This window comes from Pinus tabuliformis, chromosome 3_1 (genome assembly GCF_031772625.1).
Source record: "Pinus tabuliformis cultivar Carrire ecotype Pingquan chromosome 3_1, CPIR1, whole genome shotgun sequence".
NCBI lineage: Eukaryota > Viridiplantae > Streptophyta > Pinopsida > Pinales > Pinaceae > Pinus > Pinus tabuliformis.
The window spans coordinates 712,320,525-712,339,139 of NC_142301.1; the positions used below are offsets into that span (position 1 = coordinate 712,320,525).

Genomic DNA, 18,615 nt, shown 5'->3' on the forward strand with positions numbered 1-18,615 from the left:
AATGTTATAAGGGTTTTCAATACTTAAGAATGAAATTCTTCATGTGAAGGATGTGCATTAGGGAAGATGCACAGGGAAGGGTTCCCTACTCATACAGATAAAAGAAAAAGTGATATTCTAGAACTAGTTGTTGAGAAAAGTGTTTTCATTGATGTTAAAGGAGGAGTCATTGATGTCAAGGAGTATCAATTTCAAGGGGAGCTTATGGGAGTGTTGTCACTGATTTCAATTAGTATTAAGTTTAGGGAGAGCTTGATTGGATATTATACAGTAGAATGACCATTGGTTGTCACTAATGTCCAATAATCATTGTTGATTTGTTTTTGGTTTTTGTAGAGTCTTGTAGTGATTGTTGTATGATCTAATAGCTTATATTTGAACACATTTACTATGTAGTGGATCAGCTCAAATTCTCTTGTAAGTGTATAGTTGGTTAGTCCTCTCAGAGACCTTTCTAATGGTAAATGGCACTTAGAAAATATCCCAAATATCAAGGAGAAAAGTAATTTTGAAGTTAAGCCATGACTAAGAAATTTTGTGATTTGAAGTCATCTGGACATATTAGGAGTAAAGGATAAATCTTGAACTGGAGTGCATCCAGATTAGCACACTATAGAATGAACATCTATATATCCAAATTTATCTGGGAGATGAGGAGATCTTCGGTGCAAGCAAGATTGGTGTGTGGTTAAAAGAGACAAATTACGAACTCATCTAGAAAACCAGGGCATTCGTGGATACATGCGAAGAAAGTGTTATTTTTTTCAATTGCAATCAAATTCCACCTTGGACAGCTCAGATGGTCGAGATGATGATTTCATTAAATTCCTCTTTTCGAGAGGACCAAAATCTACCTAAAGATCACCTTATTTGGACAAGCCAAAATTGGTTTTTGAATTTATTTATTCACTCATGTGTATTAGGTCTGCCCTAAGCACATGTTAAATTAGACAAGTTGACCTCAACCCCAAGTAAAATGGTTTTGGTTTTTTGAAAAAAAATAAATGAAATATATATATTTTTAAAATATTGTAGATTTTAGAAGACTCTTTTATGATTATAAATATGATTTATAAATATAAACCTGATACAGAATAATTTAACTTATACATAAGTAAAACCAGTTTAATTATATCCTTATGATAGTGTCTATAACTGGCATACGTTAAAGATCAGCCATGGTCTGTTTACGTAATAAACCCAAAAACTCAAAATTTATGTGTTTAGCCGGCTTCTGAGTTATTTTTAAGATCACCCAAAGCACGTAAAACGGCGCCAAAATGTAGAAGTATGTCAACTTATTGTCTTGGGGGCTTTACTTAGAAATGTTGCGGTTGTCATCACTCCACTCCATTCCTTCGCGTTCGCTGGAATCCACCTGACCGACCAACAAGTCCTTAAGTTTTATGGCCTCTCTGAGCTCTGCCACTACCTCACTCATGCTTGGCCTGCAGGAGCGTCCAGCCTGAACACATCTCATCGCTACTTTGGCAACACAAGTCATGGATTTCATGTCGTAACTTTCACCCAACATCTTGTCTATGATTTCTGTTATTGTGCCACCATTTTCATCTATTTCTGCTAGATACGGTGTTGCCTGTAAATATGCCAATAATTATTGTTAGTGTCTACCCGAATAGCCACTACAAATATTCTTATTTTGGTGATTGATGATATGAATCCTTACCCAGTGAATGATGTTTACTGCCTGTTCAACTAGTTTTGGATCTATGGGCAGTCTACCGATATGATTTCCAGCAAAACCACTCCGAAACTATAAACATCACTCTTTTCCGTTAACATTTGAGTGTTGTAGTACCTGTGAAAGTATCCCTTGGTAAACTGACATATAAAAAAAATAAATAAGAAAAATCTCTGTCCTCTTAATATTAAATTGAAAGCTGGGCGCGACCAAAAATTTAAAGAAAGCTTTTCACGCATGATGGAAAAATTGGTAGTACTCGAACTTAATTTGTTAAACATAAAGAATATTGCAAAAAGAGTAAGTTATGTACTGGGGATCGAGGTATCGGAATGTTCCTTTCACTGCAGTGGTGACATGAGTAGCCTCACCGTCATTCGTTATCCTTGAAAGACCGAAATCGGCTGCTTTTCCATTAAAATTGCTGTCTGAAAGGATGTTGGCGGTCTTTATATCGCTGTGAATTATCTTTTGGGCACAACCTATGTGCAGGTATTCTAGTCCTTTGAATAGAAACCCACAAGTGGATAGCGTCAGATATGTGATTACGTATTATTTGTTCATTAAGCAATACTTAATAACTGGCGTTCAGGTCATAAAAATGTCCTGAGCATTAAAGTAATTAAGAGAAATAGCTACCTTGCGCTGCATCTAAAGCTATTTTGAGCCTGGTTCTCTAATTTAGATTGGAATGTCGTGCCCTGGGACCTGGTAAACAAAATAACAAAGTAAATGCGTGTTGGTTACCTTGTCTATTCTATCGATAGCTGAAGTATTTACCATAAAGGTGATCCTTTAGGGAACGTCCCGGCATGTACTCATAGACAAGCACAACTTCTTTGGATTGGTTTCAATAACCCAGTAGAGATACCAAGTTCCTATGATGAATTCTGGAAAGAAGATCAACCTGTTCATGGAGTAAAATAACATGCATGAATTATAAATACATATACTACCAAAACTGTGTGGTTAGACATTGTTACATAATCCAAATTAAATCGTATTATATAATTAAAAAAATAAAGAAATATATGAGAATCACCTCATTCAGGAACTCTTGAATTCCCTATTGGGAGAACTGCGAGAGCACTTTTACTTTATGTTTCTTCCACGGGGCAATTCGCCTAAGAACACCGATCCAAATCCCCCTTGTCTGATCTCTCGACTAAAGCTTCGTGGCCGCTATCATCTCCTCCAGAGTGAACACACCGAGCTTTGTTGGATTTGGCACCATACCCATTGAGTAATCTGCAGTACATTCAAAGCACAAAAATCCTTCTAAACTACAGGTATGTTTCATATTATTTTAAAATTATATCTGATATTGCTAGCATTTCCTAACCTCCGGGCACTAAAGATCTTCGTTCCTCTTCCAGCACAGTGGCCTGTTCTTTTCTCCCGAATTTATTGTGATACATAATAATAGCTACTATCAACGCTAAAGTGATGATGGGAATTCCAGTGAGGGTTGTTCTGAGGATAACCTTCAATTTATTCTCCTTTGTATCATGTAGAATGCATCCGCCCTTAGGGATCTGTAAGTAGGAGTTTCCACAGGAACTGCAACAGACCAAACATAGAGATTTTTTATGAGCGTCCTCCATTTAGATTAATTATAATCTAAGCTAGCTTGATTATCAATTTCTATGACATTTTCCTTTCCTTTAGAGAAAACACTAAAGAAAATTATGAATCTAAGGTACGATTTGTGTCGAAATGTAAATAACATAAAGAGTTGTTTTGTAGGTATCTACACGATATAGCAAAGTAAATTTTGGTTTAATGAAGATACAAAGACTCAAGACTAAAACCAGAAAAATGGAAAATTAATTATTGAAAAGAGACTCACACTCTCTCCAACATGGTTAGACTGGAAAAATTTGGCAATGGCCCCATGAAATGATTATTTCCAAGAGACCTACAAAATTTCATCAAGAACGGGTACATACTGCACATATGATTATTTTCTGATATAACTTTCAAACACAAGCTATGACCCATTCATGAGCCTAACATTTCTTCGAAAAAAAAATTATGCTTACAATTTAACTAATGTTGTCAACTGTGCGATTTCGCTTGGCACCAATCTTGTAAGATTCTTTGCTGACAAATCACTGGCAACAATATGGTTTTCATCAACATACAATTTCACCTATGAATCTCAATTTAATGATTTCAAAGGTAAACAAATCGAAAAATCAAATTTACATTTCCGAAATGCTTATTGGCGAAGTATTGTTTTTACAGATAATTCCTTTCCACGGGATCAAAAAGCAAGGATCGGAAATCCAATCTTCTATGCCGAACCTGCTTTTTATGGCCTCAATAGCTTTAACTGCATTAAAAAAACTACTTTGGTTAGAAATTGATTCATAATATCAACCATTCCTGTAAGGACTTGCGGTCCGTGTGACGAGCAGGACACACATCCGGTGTGAAGAAGCGAGCTGCAGCTAAGGCAAACGAACGAGCATATGTAAAATGCACGTGGAGAAGCTTAGCTGGGTGAGTTTATACCTTGGGGACGAGTTGGACGAGTCACCCACGAGTTGACCATGGAGACTTGCTATGTGGGTGAAGGATGGTGGGCGGTCCCGTGTGATGGGCGGGCCGACCCAACTGTTGAACGAGTTTTGCAAGTATGGAGGGCGTCGGCTGAACGTGGTGAACGAGTCGGCCGGTTGGCACGACTCACCCACCCGCCATATATATTGATGGCGCGGTTGAGGAGTTGGGATGCAATCAAACAACCAATGATCAAGCATTCAGACGAGTCAAGGGACAAGCTCGAGGTGCGAGGTGCAGGTCTAAACGTGGAGGAGCAGGTGTAAGGCGTAGGACGAACCGAAGGTTGATGCACCCGCCTGCAGGGCAGACTCGCACGGGCTGCACGAGTTGAACGGGTAGACAGGCCACATGAAGGCGCGCTTGCCCACGGTTGGCAGCACGGGTGGAGGGCCGCACGAAGGCGCGCCCGCCCGTCGGTTGGTGATACGGGTGGAGGGTGCACGAAGGCGCCCGCCCGTCGGTTAAACGTGCGGGTGGAGGGCTGCACGAAGGCGCCCGCCCACCGGTCGGTTGTGTGCACGGGTGGAGGGCTGCACGAAGGCGCCCGCCCACCGGTCGGTTGTGTGCACGGGTGGAGGGCTACACGAAGGCGCTTGCCCGTCGATTGGCAAACTCGGGTGGAGGGTGAACGAAGGCGCCCGCCCGATAGTGCGAAGGCGAAATGGTGAACTCGGGTAGGGGTGAAACGAAGGTGCCCGCCCGCGGTTGGAGTTTCGTGTGAGGCTGCACGAAGGTGTTGCCGGGTGGAAAATTTGGCTAAGTGTGGAATGTAAGAGTGACCACCGTGCAAGGCGTGCACGAGGTGGGCAGCTCATTGGCAAGACACGAAGTCAAAATTTTGGCTAAGTATGAAACTTGGGGTTTCCAAGGTATACTTGTAAAATTGTAAAAGTTGATAATATATTGAATTCGGGCAGACTTATGTTCAGGGAGTTGCCCCTCCCTTTATACGGTTGCAATTGTGTTATTTATGTATAATTGCTGTGGATAATGAATGTGTATGGGTGTTCATTAGTATAAATGCTAATAATAATACTTGGTGAAGAAAAATAAACTAAGTATCGAATGTTAAGGTGTAGTCCATGAATATTAGTATTGGTGGAAAGAAAGTGTTCGGTGGTGCTGCACCTTGCTATAAGCGGTTAAAAGACTACTGCAGGTGTAGGGGTGTGATAGGTGGTATCAGAGCAGCTGATTCGGGCATTGAAGGTTGAAGCTGCTCACAACTACACTGAAGTGCAGTTGGTATCAGAGCTTGGTGAGGGCTATCAGAGTTCACGGTTAGAGCTGGTACATGAAGAAGTGATAGTGGAAGCAGGTACTTGCAGGTGAAGGAAGCTGGTTTCACATACAAGTGAGACAAGAGCTGGTTCAGTTTTGCAGGGAACTTGGTGAAGCTAGTGGATGGTCTATACTAGATCACAAAGAAGGAAGCTGTTAGCAGAAATGGCAGGTGAATCTCATATGGAAACGGGAGAATCTAGCCACAATGCGACTCTAGCTTTCATTGAAAGGATATTGGAAAGAATGGAGGAATTGGAGTCTTACTGGACTACGAAGATGAACTTGGTCATGAAAGATCAAGAGGCTAATTCGAAGATGAGGGAAGAACTCGATGAACTCTGGACTCAGCATGAGTACACTGATCTTAAGTGTACACAACTTGAAGATGAAGTCAAGGAGATTGGAGAAGCAAGAGATCGAGGTTTGGCAGAAATCTTGAACTTGCAGAAATCTCTTAATGAAGCCAGAGATGAGATCGCGGTGTTGAAGAAGGCCGTGAGGCATAACTCAGGTGGAGGAGTGTCTCATGTGAAAGTCAAGGAACCAGAATCTTATGATGGTACAAGAAGTGCGAAGACTCTTGGTAACTTTCTTTGGGATATGGAGCAATACTTGGAACGCTTGGGTCTATCCGATGATGAGACAAAGGTGAAAGTAGCTGCTCAATTCTTGACGAAGGATGCTAAGATGTGGTGGTGAAGGAGAATGGATCAGATTGCCAATGGTAGTGCTGATGACATAACTTTGTGGGATGACATGAAGAAGGCTTTGCAGACCCACTTTAGTCCTCAGGATGAAACATGGGAAGCAAGGATGAAGATTAAGTTTATTAAGCAGACAGGGAACCTACAGACATATCAGCGGGAGTTTGCAAGTGCAGTTCTGGAACTTCCTGACATGGCAGAGAGGGACAAGGTGTTCAACTTCATTATTGGATTGAAACCTTGGGCACACAATGATGTGAAGAGGCAGAAAAATTAAGACACTTGAGGAAGCTTTTGCTGCTGTGGATCGTTTGGTGGAGCATTATGACAAAACTTTTGATGAGAAAAAGAAGAAGTTTGATAAGCCGAAAGAGAAGAAGAAGGATGATGCTTCGAAATCGGATGATAAGATGAAGACAAAGAAAGCCTTGAAGTGTTGGATATGTGTTGAACCACATACGGTGAAGAATTGTCCTTCAAGACTGAAAGTGGCCACTATTGCACAGTCTAATACGAAGAAAGAAGAAGCTTCTGTGGGGATGATGCAGATTCTTGGAGCTACTACTGCTACAGAGGTGGTCTCTCGGAGAGATCCTGAAAGGAACAGCTTGGAGTATGTTCGGATGAAGATTGGGAGTGCTGATGTACTCACTATGGTGGATAGTGGGGCTACTCACAACTTCATGAGTGAAGATATTGCGAGAAGGATTGGGCTGAAGTTTGTACCGGTGAAGGCACAAATGAAGACAGTGAATTCTCCTCCTGATTCTGTACTTGGTGTAGCTGAAAGAGTGGACACAACACTAGGTGAGTGGACCGGGAAAGTCGACTTCACTATAGTGCGGATTGATGACTATGAAGCTGTGCTAGGGATGGAATTCTTGAAACAATATGATGCTATGATTGTTCCACATTTGAAGAAGCTGTACATTTACGATGGAAGGGAAGATGTACCCATTGGTGTTCCAACCATTGGTGTGACCAGACCTGATTGTAAACTAGCAGTGATGCAGATGGAGGACGAGAAGCACATGGATGCCATGTGTAAGCGGTTGTCTGTTGTTGAGGCAAAGCTTACCGAGCAGTCATTGGTTATCAGGACACTATCTGATAGTATCTTGGATTTGTCAAGAAGACTAGAGGAGGTTAAGGATGATGATGACAAGGATGTTTATGTGAGACCAAATGTCCATGAGGAGGATCGGGTTGCATATCTACAGAGGATGGAGATAGAGGATCCTGATAGATGGATTGAGCTTATTGGTGAGGGTGAGCCTTCAGGCTCTACTCCCTCTACATCTTCTTAAATGACATAGAAGATGGGGCTCATTGTTAGCTGCTCATAGCAGTGAGCCCTTAAAACAGGTTGAGCAGGTATGACAGATGATGTAGGAATGGCTTGGCATTAACATCATGACATGTTGTAGATGGGATGGAGTTTCCATGGACCTAAGCATGGGAGAGATTCTTGGTGAGTCTAGGATGTGGCAGAATCTGAGAAAGACTGGTGTAGGCATAAGGATGGACATTCTTATGATTTGAGCGTGACAGTTGGACTGATCACCCGACTAGTTCGAGTCATGAGGGCTAGCAATGTACCAGAGAGATGTTGGCATTATGTTGGAGTATCTGACGACAGTTCACAGGATGGGACGACACATGGTGGAGACAGTTGTTTTACATATGTTGCAGAGATGTTGCAGTGTATGGACTGATTGATATCATGGACCAAGGATGAGACAGTTATCTTGATGAGATGATGATCTTGGTGGCAGGATGGTTACCGGGATGGCATATTGTCAAGGACGACAATGACTTTAGGTGGAGGAGGATGTAAGGACCTGCGGTCCGTGCGACGGGCAGGACGCACATTCGGTGCGAAGAAGCGAGCTGCGGCTAAGGCAAACGAGCGAGCATATGTAAAATGCGCGTGGAGAAGCTTAGCTGGGCAAGTTTATACCGTGGGGACGAGTTGGACGAGTCACCCACGAGCTGACCATGGAGACTTGCGATGTGGGCGAAGGATGGTGGGCGATCCCGTGTGATGGGCAGGCCGACCCAACCGTTGAATGAGTTTTGCAAGTATGGAAGGTGTCGGCTGAACGTGGTGAACGAGTCGGTCGGGTGGCACGACTCGCCCACCCGCCATATATATGGATGGCACGGTTGAGGAGTTAAGGGAAGCAATCGAACAACCAACAATCAAGCATTTGGATGAGTCAAGGGACAAGCTCGAGGTGCGAGGTGCAGGTCTAAACGTGGAGAAGCAGGTGTAAGGCACAGGACGAACCGAAGGTTGATGCGCCCGCCCGCTGGGCAGACTCGCACAGGCTGCACGAGTTGAACGGGTAGAAAGGCCGCGTGAAGGCGCGCCCGCCCACGGTTGGCAGCACGAGTGGAGGGTCGCACGAAGGCGTGCCCGCCTGTCAGTTGTGACACGGGTGGAGGGCCACACAAAGGCGCGCTCGCCGGTTGGTTGGTGATACAGGTGGAGGGTGCACGAAGGCACCTGCCCGTCGGTTAAACATGCAGGTGGAGGGCTGCACAAAGGCGCCTGCCCGCCGGTCCGTTGTGTGCACGAGTGGAGGGTTGCACAAAGGCGCCCGCCCATTGGTTGGCGAACTTGGGTGGAGGGTGAATGAAGGCGCCCGCCCGATAGTGCGAAGGCGAAACGGTGAACTCAGGTAGGGGTGAAATGAAGGCGCCCGCCCGCGGTTGGAGTTTCGTGTGAGGCTGCACAAAGGTGTTGCTGGGTGGAAAATTTGGCTAAGTGTGGAATGTAAGAGTGACCACCGTGCAAGGCGTGCACAAGGTGGGCAGCTCGTTGGCAAGACACGAAGTCAGAATTTTGGCTAAGTATGAAACTTGGGGTTTCCAAGGTATACTTGTAAAATTGTAAAAGTTGATAATATATTGAAATTGGGCAGACTCATGTTCAGGGAGTTGCCCCTCCCTTTATACTGTTGCAATTGTGTTATTTATGTATAATTGCTGTGGATAATGAATGTGTATGGGTGTTCATTAGTATAAAGACTAATAATAATACTTGGTGAAGAAAAATAAACTAAGTATCGAATGTTAAGACGTAGACCATGAACATTAGTATTGGTAAAAAGAAAGTGTTCGAGTGGTGCCGCACCTCGCTATAAGCGCTTGAAAGACTTCCACATGTGTAATGGCGTGACAATTGGGCGTGACAATTCCAGTCTCAAAACGTCAGTGAGGTAACTTACGATCTTGTGCATATGTTGCCAATTGGGTGTCAACTATTTTGTAAATCTCATAAGCGTTGAGTATGGGACCAATAGTAGCATCATTCGTGTTGTCAAAGGCAAAGTAGAAGTAATCTGTTCGATTGGATATGAATGTTAGCTCCAAGGTAGAACAATTGCGCAGAATTGTAATGGCTTCAGATCGAAAATCATTATTTATTGTCACGTAAAATGATCTCAATTGAGACATATTTAGCTTCTCGATCTCTGCAAAATATAACAGCAGTAATACTTTGTGATCAGGGATCGGATCAGGGAGTTGAAACCCATTCGTTGTACTTATAACCGCTGCCGTTTGAATGACAGCAGGTGGAGGAAGTTCCTTGGTATCATTTGTTGAAATGGCTCCTCAGAACTCTTAAACAGTAGACTATCGCTGTCATCAGCTTCCCAGATGCGGTCGAACTTGTCGTCAGGATACCTGTTTTATCAACCTCACAAAGCCATTCAACTCAGTCATTACAAAAAGAAAATATAACAAGTGCTCAACTGTACTTCATGAAGATGGGTTCTCACAGATCAAACTTCATTTAGTCATGTGGCATAGGGGGTATAGATATACATTTTCTTACAGCCATTGAAAGTTCTAAATTTACTCATTGGGCGTAGGAAAATGGCTTACCATGAATGTGAAAACGACTAGCTTGGTTAATTATGGCTCTTAGATTTCCATAAAAAAATGTCATTACCACTAACTGGTTAATTATGAGGCATATGTTTCCATAAGTAAATGCATACAGTCCAAAATATTCACCTAACAACAAAATTTCGACCAACATCGCATCTGTATAGTGACATTAACATTGTTCCTTGCTTAGCCTGTTCGTACATGCCCGGTTGAAGCGTCCAAAATTCGATACTAGAGATAAAGGGATCATCAAGCTCAGAGGTTGTAATCAAGCAAATGTACAGCACTCGGCCAGAACTAACAAATATTGTTTCATTGTAAATTGGACTCTCTCGAACTAAGATTGTTACATTTCCCATGGCTAACATGTCTGGTGTCTCAATAGAGAAAGCAAAGCTCGTTGGTTGTTTGAATCCACTGTAATTTCCAACGGCAAACCATAATCTTAAGAGGTAAGGCACATCAGGGACCACGGGCAATTGATAACAAGACTTTTCAAGAGGCCTTGGGAACACCCGTAGAGTGTCCAAGTAATTGTAACCGTACTCGATCTCTGCTGTTTGACCGACGTCTATGTAGCTAGCATCAGTGACCCATGTTATATTGTTGTAATCCACAGTTTGATCTGTTTTCCCTCCGCAATGGATACTCAAAAATCCTTCACGCGACCAGATATCAATTAATAAAACATTACCTTGTCAACTAAATATGAAAAAAATGATGGATGAGCCTTATAAAACAACAGGATATCAAAAAACGGAAACTCTGCGACTTTCTCCGTAACAAGCAAACTTATTATGAACCATTTCTTCCGGTCAGAAGATTACACAGTACATGCCTGGTTGAGCAGATATAAGAGGCAATAAACTTACTATGAACCATTTCTTCCGGTCAGAACGTTAGTCAGTACATACCTGGTTGAGCAGATATAAGAGGCAATAAACTTAAGAGCACTCCGACTGGCGTTGTCCAACCGCCCCATTTGCCATACCAAATTTTATCCATAATTTCACCCATTCTTCTAAAAAATTGCTCCAGAGATCTAACAATAGGTCGAAAAGAGGATTTGGAATAAATTGTTGCCCGTTTTTGGAGAAACCAAAATTGTTGTTTACCAGTGCTTCTCTGGTCTTTCCCTCTGTTCGACCTCTCTGTAAAAATCGAATATATTTTTTCTTCACTGTCTCTGTGACGGTCTCTTAGATAAGAGTCACGAAGAGGCAGAGTATATGCAATGTAAATCATCCATACCATTACATTCAAATGATTAGAAAGCGCGCGGGTCCAGCGCAGAAAAAACTCGACTTTTTCTCTTTTCTCTGGGCCACGTACTGTTCCAGTTTGACCGAGGGCCATGAGGTGTCTTTTAAAATGGTTAATAATTCTCAGTATAAAATTGTAATGGGAGTATAAATATTGAAGGTCTGATACTAGCTGGAAAAAAGATATAAATATTTGATATAAACCTGTATTGTATTGTATTGAATTTTAATATAAAATTGTAATGTAAGTATGAATATTGGATATTTGATATAGGTTGAAAAAATATATACATATCTAATAGAAGTCTGTATGGTATTGGATTTTAATTAATATAAAAGGCTTATTCATTTTTAAATAGCTTCTTTATTTCATCCCTATGGTAATCAAATTCATTTCAATTTTAATAAATATGAACATTTGATATCATTTTATGTTGCATTGCATTTTAATTAGAATATATCTTTTATATTGACGACCATCTAAATCATACTTCTATTTGAGTGTCTTTATGTGAAGGGCCTAATGTTACAAACCAAATTATCGAAACTCTCCATTTTGAATTTGTTTAGCTGTGTATTTTACTTTTATCTTAGTGTCTCTTTACGTACAACCCGTGGACGACCCATGTATCTGTATTTTAGTGCGCATCACATCATCTTTACAGACCATCTTGGGACTTTTTTAAATTTCCTAATTGATGAAATATATTGATTCTCACTCAAATATGTTAGCATATGTTTCGTTTGAATGTTTATTATTTGAATAATTATCAATAATTGTAGTGTGTTAGAGAGTTTGTTAGGTTGCATTGACTTTTAATAAATTTAAAAAATTAGAGTTGTGCCACATAGTTTCTTGCTCACCAGCCCACTAATTTTCTAGGGATTTGAGATTATTCCAATTCTAATATGTTTATATTCTAATTACATAGAGAAATTGATATATAAGAAAATTTTATTTAGCAAAATAGTCCATTTTACAATAAGATGAGTAATTCCTTTTTTTCTCAAGTTAAATTATATTCATGCCACTCGGCTCCCCACAGGCCATTTTCCTAGGGATTTGTGATTATTCCAATTCTAATAAGTTGATATTCTAATTAGATGGAGAAATTAATGTATAAACAAAATTTAATTTAGCAAAATGGTCCATTTTACAATAAGAAGTGTAATTTTTTTTTTTTTTTTTCAAGTTAAAGATGACCCATAATCTTTTTATACATGGTTAATCAGGTAAATGTGTGCATTGGTAAGGCAGTCTTCATGTTTTAATAGTTTTTTTGTTACAATAGTTTTTTTGGTTATATTTATGAAGCCTCTAGTTATATCAACCACATCAATATTTTTAATGTGCTTGTACTAGTTATCTAGGTTGTGATACTAGTGAATCAATGCCTTGGTAAAGAATAACACCGTAAACTTTGAAACGGGCACTGATACTGTTACCGTTTTGTAGAGATAGCACTTTAATTTTTTATTTTTTTTTATGTATATTCATTTTAGAATGGTAGTGATTTTCAAGCTAATTAAAAAAAATGGTTATTCTGCATCAGACCATTTTTTTAGAAGACCTATTTTTTGATTTTAAATTTTTTTATTGTATGAAATGTAAATAATTATTTTGTAAATTTAATAATTTTGGAAGTGGTCTTCTTCTTCATATTATCTTGTTTTTATTTTTTTATTTTTTATTTTTTTTTGTAGTGAGGTTTTTATTGTTTTGCATATTTAAAGAAGAAGGTCGATATTTTGCATTTTCGATATTTTACATATTTATACATCGTTAATTAAATTTTCAATTCAAATGAAATAATTGTCTCTAAAAAACAAATATAAAAAAATATATAAAAAACACAAAAATAGAAAATAAAAAATGTTAAAAAAAATTCTATCTCATAAACCATAAAAGAATTTGGAATATATATATATATATATATATATATATATAAGTGAAAATAGAGAAACTAAGAAAAAACATTAGCAAAAGCTAGGAAAAAAATAAAATTAAAAACAAACTAGTTAAAAAAAAAAAATTAACGAAAAAAATTAAAAAACTAGTAAAATTAATATTAAAAAAAATAAAAACAAAATCAAATTATAAAAAAGAAAAATGAAAATGGCATAAAATATATGTTTTTTCAATTAAAAAAAAATAATAAATAAATAAAATTTACAATTTATAAAAAAATGCCTATTTTTTTTATTTTTTATTTTTAAATAATAATAACAATTCAAAAAACGGAAAAAAAAAAAGAAAAAAAAAAAAGAAAAAAAAAAGAAGAAGAGCATATTTTTGATTAAAAAAATAATAATAATTTTTTTTTTTTTATTAAACCTAGAATTTTTATTAAAAAAAATTATTATTATTATTATTATTTTTTTTTAACAATCTTGTTTTTTTTAACAATTTTATTTTATTTTTAACCTTTTTTTACAAATAATTAAAAATGTTTTAATTTTTTTTTTTTTTTAAATAATTTTTTTTAGTTTAAAATTTAAAAAATTAAAAATTAAAAATTGTTTTTTAACGGATATATATATATATATATATATATTTTGCGGCCCTCAAAACTCTTTTTTTTTTTTAAAAACAAATTTAAAATTTAATTTGTTTTTTTAAATAATATTTTAAATTTTAAATTAAAAATTTAAATTTATTTAAAAAAATAAAATATTTTTAATTATTTCTATTAAAAAAAAAATTATAATTTTTTCTTAATTAAAAAAAGATTGTTTAATTTTTTTTTTTTTTAATAAAAATTGTAGGTTTAATAAAAAATAATTACCTTTCTTTTTTAATAAAAAATACTCATTTTTTTTAATATTAATTTTACTAGTTTTTTAATTTTTTTAATTATATATATATATATATATATATATATATATATATATATATATATATATATATATGACTAGTTTGTTGTTGTTGTTGTTCCCCTCCTCCCTCCGGGTTTTTGCTAATGTTTTTTTTTTTATTTCTATGTTTTTACTTACTTATATATATATATATATATATATATATCCAAATTCTTTTATGATTTGTGAGATAATTTTTTTTTAACATTTTTTATTTTTTATTTTTGTCTTTTATATATATTTTTATATTTGTTTTTATAAGTAATCAACATTTTAATCTTAATTTTAGTATTTTTTTTAAATCTAGTTTGTTTTTAAATTTTTTTTTTTTTTTTTTTTGGTGTTTTTCCTTTTTTTTTTTTTTTTTTTTACCTACTTGATTTTTAGTTTATTTTAAATGTTTTTTATTTTTTTTTGCCAATTTTTTTTTTTTTACAAGATATATATATATATATATATATATATATATATATGAGTTTTTTTTTACCATTAATTTTGTTTTTTTTTTACATTTTTATGATATATATATATATATATATATATATATATATATATATATATTAGTTTTATATTTATATTTTATGTTTTGTTTTCAGTATATATTTTAATTTATGTTTTGTTTTTTTTATTTTTTATTTTTATTTTATGTTTTCATTATTTTTTTTAAATTTAATGTTTTTCGGGGTCATGATAAAATGTTTTACGACATTATTTCGAAATGTTGAAATTTTACTTTTGGCAAAATAAAAATAAAAAAATAAAATTATATATATATATATATTGTTCTTCCAGAATTAACACTTTTCGTTTTGAGGGTGTTTTTTGGATAATTTTTGCGCAAAAAGTTGGTTTTCACCGCCATTTTTAAAACATGTTGAAAATGTACCCAAGGAAAGAAAAAAAGAAGGTGTTATTCCAGCATCAACACTTTTCGTTTAGAACCGTTTTTGATGTTTTTTCGGGGTTTTTGGCCAGAGTTCCCGTTTTGAGTTTATAGTTCCCGTTTCAAAGTTTACATTGTTGAATCTTCATGGCAAAGTGTGTGAGTAATGGAGAAATCTAGAATATTCTGCTATTATTAGAACATGAACTTGTTATGTTTTTGTTTAGACCCTAATTAGTCCTTGTTAGTTTTTATATCCTATATTCTAGGAATATGCTCAAATGGATTGTAACACTGTATATTGCTAGCTTGGTGAATTCAAGTGTGAGTGGTGCAGTCTCCTGCAAGAGCTATTGTCTCACTAGAGAGTTGCAACTCTTCTTCCAATAATTTGAACTAAGGGTGCCAGAATAGAGGGTGTGATTATTATGTCACATGAGGCTGGAGATGATCTTGTGAAAGAGCAATGTTTGGTGTGGTTTTTGTGGGTTGTGCTTGGCGTAGTGAGCGATTGCACATCTGTGCGAGACAGATCCTGGATTAAAATATAGAACCATAAGCGTGTTGTATCATGTTAATGACAGAAGTACACATGAGAAGTGGATATATATATAAATGAGAACTTAATTGGGTGCTTCTTTTTGTGATGTACAAGGAGATCATTGCACTAAACCCCAATGGGAGCAACATACTGAAGAAGTGTGATATTAGGGTTTGGAGCGGTTCTAAGAAACATGCCAAAGTAGAAGGACCTTGACTATGAAGGTGAAAGGAGTTTCGAAGGGATGAAGAAAGAAACACATACTTGTTGTAATGGTCATGGGCAGATATTTCATCTATGATTTCTATGAGAATGTAAGTGAGACTTGTACAAAGAATCAAGATCTCCTGAACTAAATTGTGATTCTTTGTTTCCTTGGATGCCTAGAAGAGAAGTGCAATCAATTGTGTGTGTTTCCATCACAAATTTGGAGTTGTGGCATGCCATGTGAAGAGTGGCTAGTAGTGTGTTGTTTATTGCATATTTTACCCTATGGCATGAAGTTGACCAATACCTAAATGATGAAGTGGTGTGTTGCATCCTTAAAGGAGTTGAAGTGCAGTTAAAAAAATAGAGTTATATATAAGTATGTAAATTTGGAGATATAATTTTGCAGGACATCAAAATTGCAAAGTACAAATATTGAAGAGTGACTGCACTAGATAGATCGAGGAATGATAGCCTTGATGCATGAAGATGTTGGAGTATTAAGGAGTTATTACAAAATCAATAAGGAAGAATTAAAATTGTGAAAGAAAGTTGATGTGTGGAGCTATTGTAGAAATATACTACAAAATTGAATAAAGTTAGTTTGACACTATGCTATTTACTTGAACTTTTTTTTAAGTTTCTTATGCATCTTCTTAAATAGCCAATCATTGTGTGTGAGCTTAAAAAATATTCATTGATTTGAATTTGGAGAAACATGTGCTTCAAAATGGCTAATCCTCTAGTAGAAACATATCTAAATGAATAAACCAAATTGGATGGTTCCAATTATGCAAATTGGAAGTTTAAAATTCATACATTAATGGAAGGATACAATGTCTAGTCAATAACAATTGGTGATGAAGTCTAGATGAAGTGAAGCCAGAGGCAACTGCATCAATTCAAGATTGGGAGAAGTTAGAGACTAAGGTGAAAGTGTTGTTGAGAATGTTTGTAAAAGACAACATTATAACACATATCAGAGGCTTCTAGACCTTTAACGAGACTTCGACAAAACTCATGGACTTGTATGATTCGAAGAATAAAAATTGGCTCATGCCCTTAAAGAGTAATCTTCTTTCCGTTAGAATGGGAGAAAATGAAAGCATCAATAATTCAATTTCAAGAGTTAAAGACAACAAAGATAAACTTAGAGAGAAGGGTGAAACAATATCTAGTACTAACCTAGTCACTATAACCTTAAATGGAATGCTAGATGAGTATTAGATGTTCATCATTGCTCTTGCAGCAAGGGAGAAGGCTCCCACTTTTGATGAGGTGAAAGGAATTCTCATGTAGGAGGAAGAAAGGTGAAAGAACCTTAGATCTCAAAGTTCTGATTTGGCATTATTGACGAAAATGAAATAACCTTTCAAGGAGAATCCTTGGGAAGGTAATAAAGGAGGAAATTCACCGCATGGAAATCCATCATTTGGAAAGCCACTAATTGCAAAACCATAGCTAGGTATGAAATTTCCAAAGGTTGATGTTAAACATCATTATTGTAGCAAGTTTGGACATTACTAGATATTGCATGAAAAGAAAGTATAATGAGTCCGAACATAGAAACAAAAGGAACAATGGTTAGTTTGTTGATCAAGAAGAAATAGTGAATGAAGAAATATTTTTTCTTAGATTATTGGTTATATATGTTGCACTGTCTGTTGAAATAGATGATTCAAATACATGGTTTGTTGATTCTAGAGCATTCATCCATATTTCTTGTAATAAGCATCAGTTTGAGAACTTTCATGAAACTAATAATCACACAAATATATTGTTGGAATTGTTGTGTTAGCATTGATGTCAACAAGGTCATGGTCATAGCCATACTTGCCATATGCATGTGTGATGGATGTTTGACTAGGTGGTCCTATTGGTTGGCATTTATGTATTGACAATGAAATGTTTGTGTTGGCATTGATGTCAACTCTTGAGGTCATGCACTTATGTGAACCTCATGATGGCATTGATGGTAGGATTTTGGTCATGGAGGAGTTGGCCTGTGTTGGCATGTACATTGATGGACATGTCATGATGATTGTTGATGTTGCTACAGTTGATCATATAGATCCATATGTGATGAAGATGCTTCATGGCACACTAGTTGAATTGTCAACTAGGTCTTCATCTAGGTCATCATTCTTATGCTTCATGGAGACGATTTGTTGTAGTGTGACGGCTTCATGAAGATAATGTTGGTGATGTAGAGGTGTTACAAAGGTCTGCAGGTCTGTTCAAATATGTTGCAGCTTTTCGTGATTTCTGACGGAGAGTGGAGGACTTGTTGGCACACTTTCCAACCTTGTTTGTTAGCCCTTGTAGATCTAAACTTGGAAGTGAAACTTGGGAGGCTTGTTTTATCTACTTGCAGAGGTGTTAGAGGCCATGTCAGAGGTTTGAAGGCTATTAGATATGCAGGAGAAGGTGATCCAATAGGTGGAAAAGGTTCATAGTTGATGACATGATGGTTTTCCTCTTCCTTAGCCATAGTCACATGCACAAATACCTATGGGAGCGGTTAGAATACTCTAGTCGCATGGATGTTGACCTATGGGAGCAATTATAGCCCTATTCAAGTTCGAACAATGCTATGAGTGCGATTGGGGAAAAAGACCAAAAAAGCTCTACATTCCTAGAGTTGTTTGGAAGTTAATTGTCAAAGAAATTCCTAGAGGCTTCCAAAATTAGTGAAAAAGGTCGCATAT

The 18,615-nt window shown here is 36.7% G+C and overlaps 2 protein-coding genes across 2 annotated transcripts; both read right to left on the reverse strand.

Moving 5' to 3' along the window:
* Positions 1-1,315: 1,315 nt before the first annotated feature.
* On the reverse strand, positions 1,316-2,516 carry LOC149189227 (putative LRR receptor-like serine/threonine-protein kinase At5g16900). Its single transcript, XM_089410154.1, has 4 exons — positions 2,483-2,516; positions 2,016-2,205; positions 1,744-1,819; positions 1,316-1,597 (listed from the first exon to the last, which is right to left on the reverse strand). The coding sequence occupies exons 1-4, from the start codon at positions 2,514-2,516 to the stop codon at positions 1,316-1,318; spliced, it is 582 nt and encodes a 193-aa protein (XP_089266280.1).
* A 6,958-nt stretch (positions 2,517-9,474) lies between these two features.
* On the reverse strand, positions 9,475-11,175 carry LOC149189228 (putative LRR receptor-like serine/threonine-protein kinase At5g48740). Its single transcript, XM_089410155.1, has 4 exons — positions 11,073-11,175; positions 10,285-10,816; positions 9,887-9,951; positions 9,475-9,737 (listed from the first exon to the last, which is right to left on the reverse strand). Exons 1-4 carry the CDS (start codon positions 11,173-11,175, stop codon positions 9,475-9,477), a joined length of 963 nt encoding a protein of 320 aa, XP_089266281.1.
* Between the last annotated feature and the right edge of the window lie 7,440 nt (positions 11,176-18,615).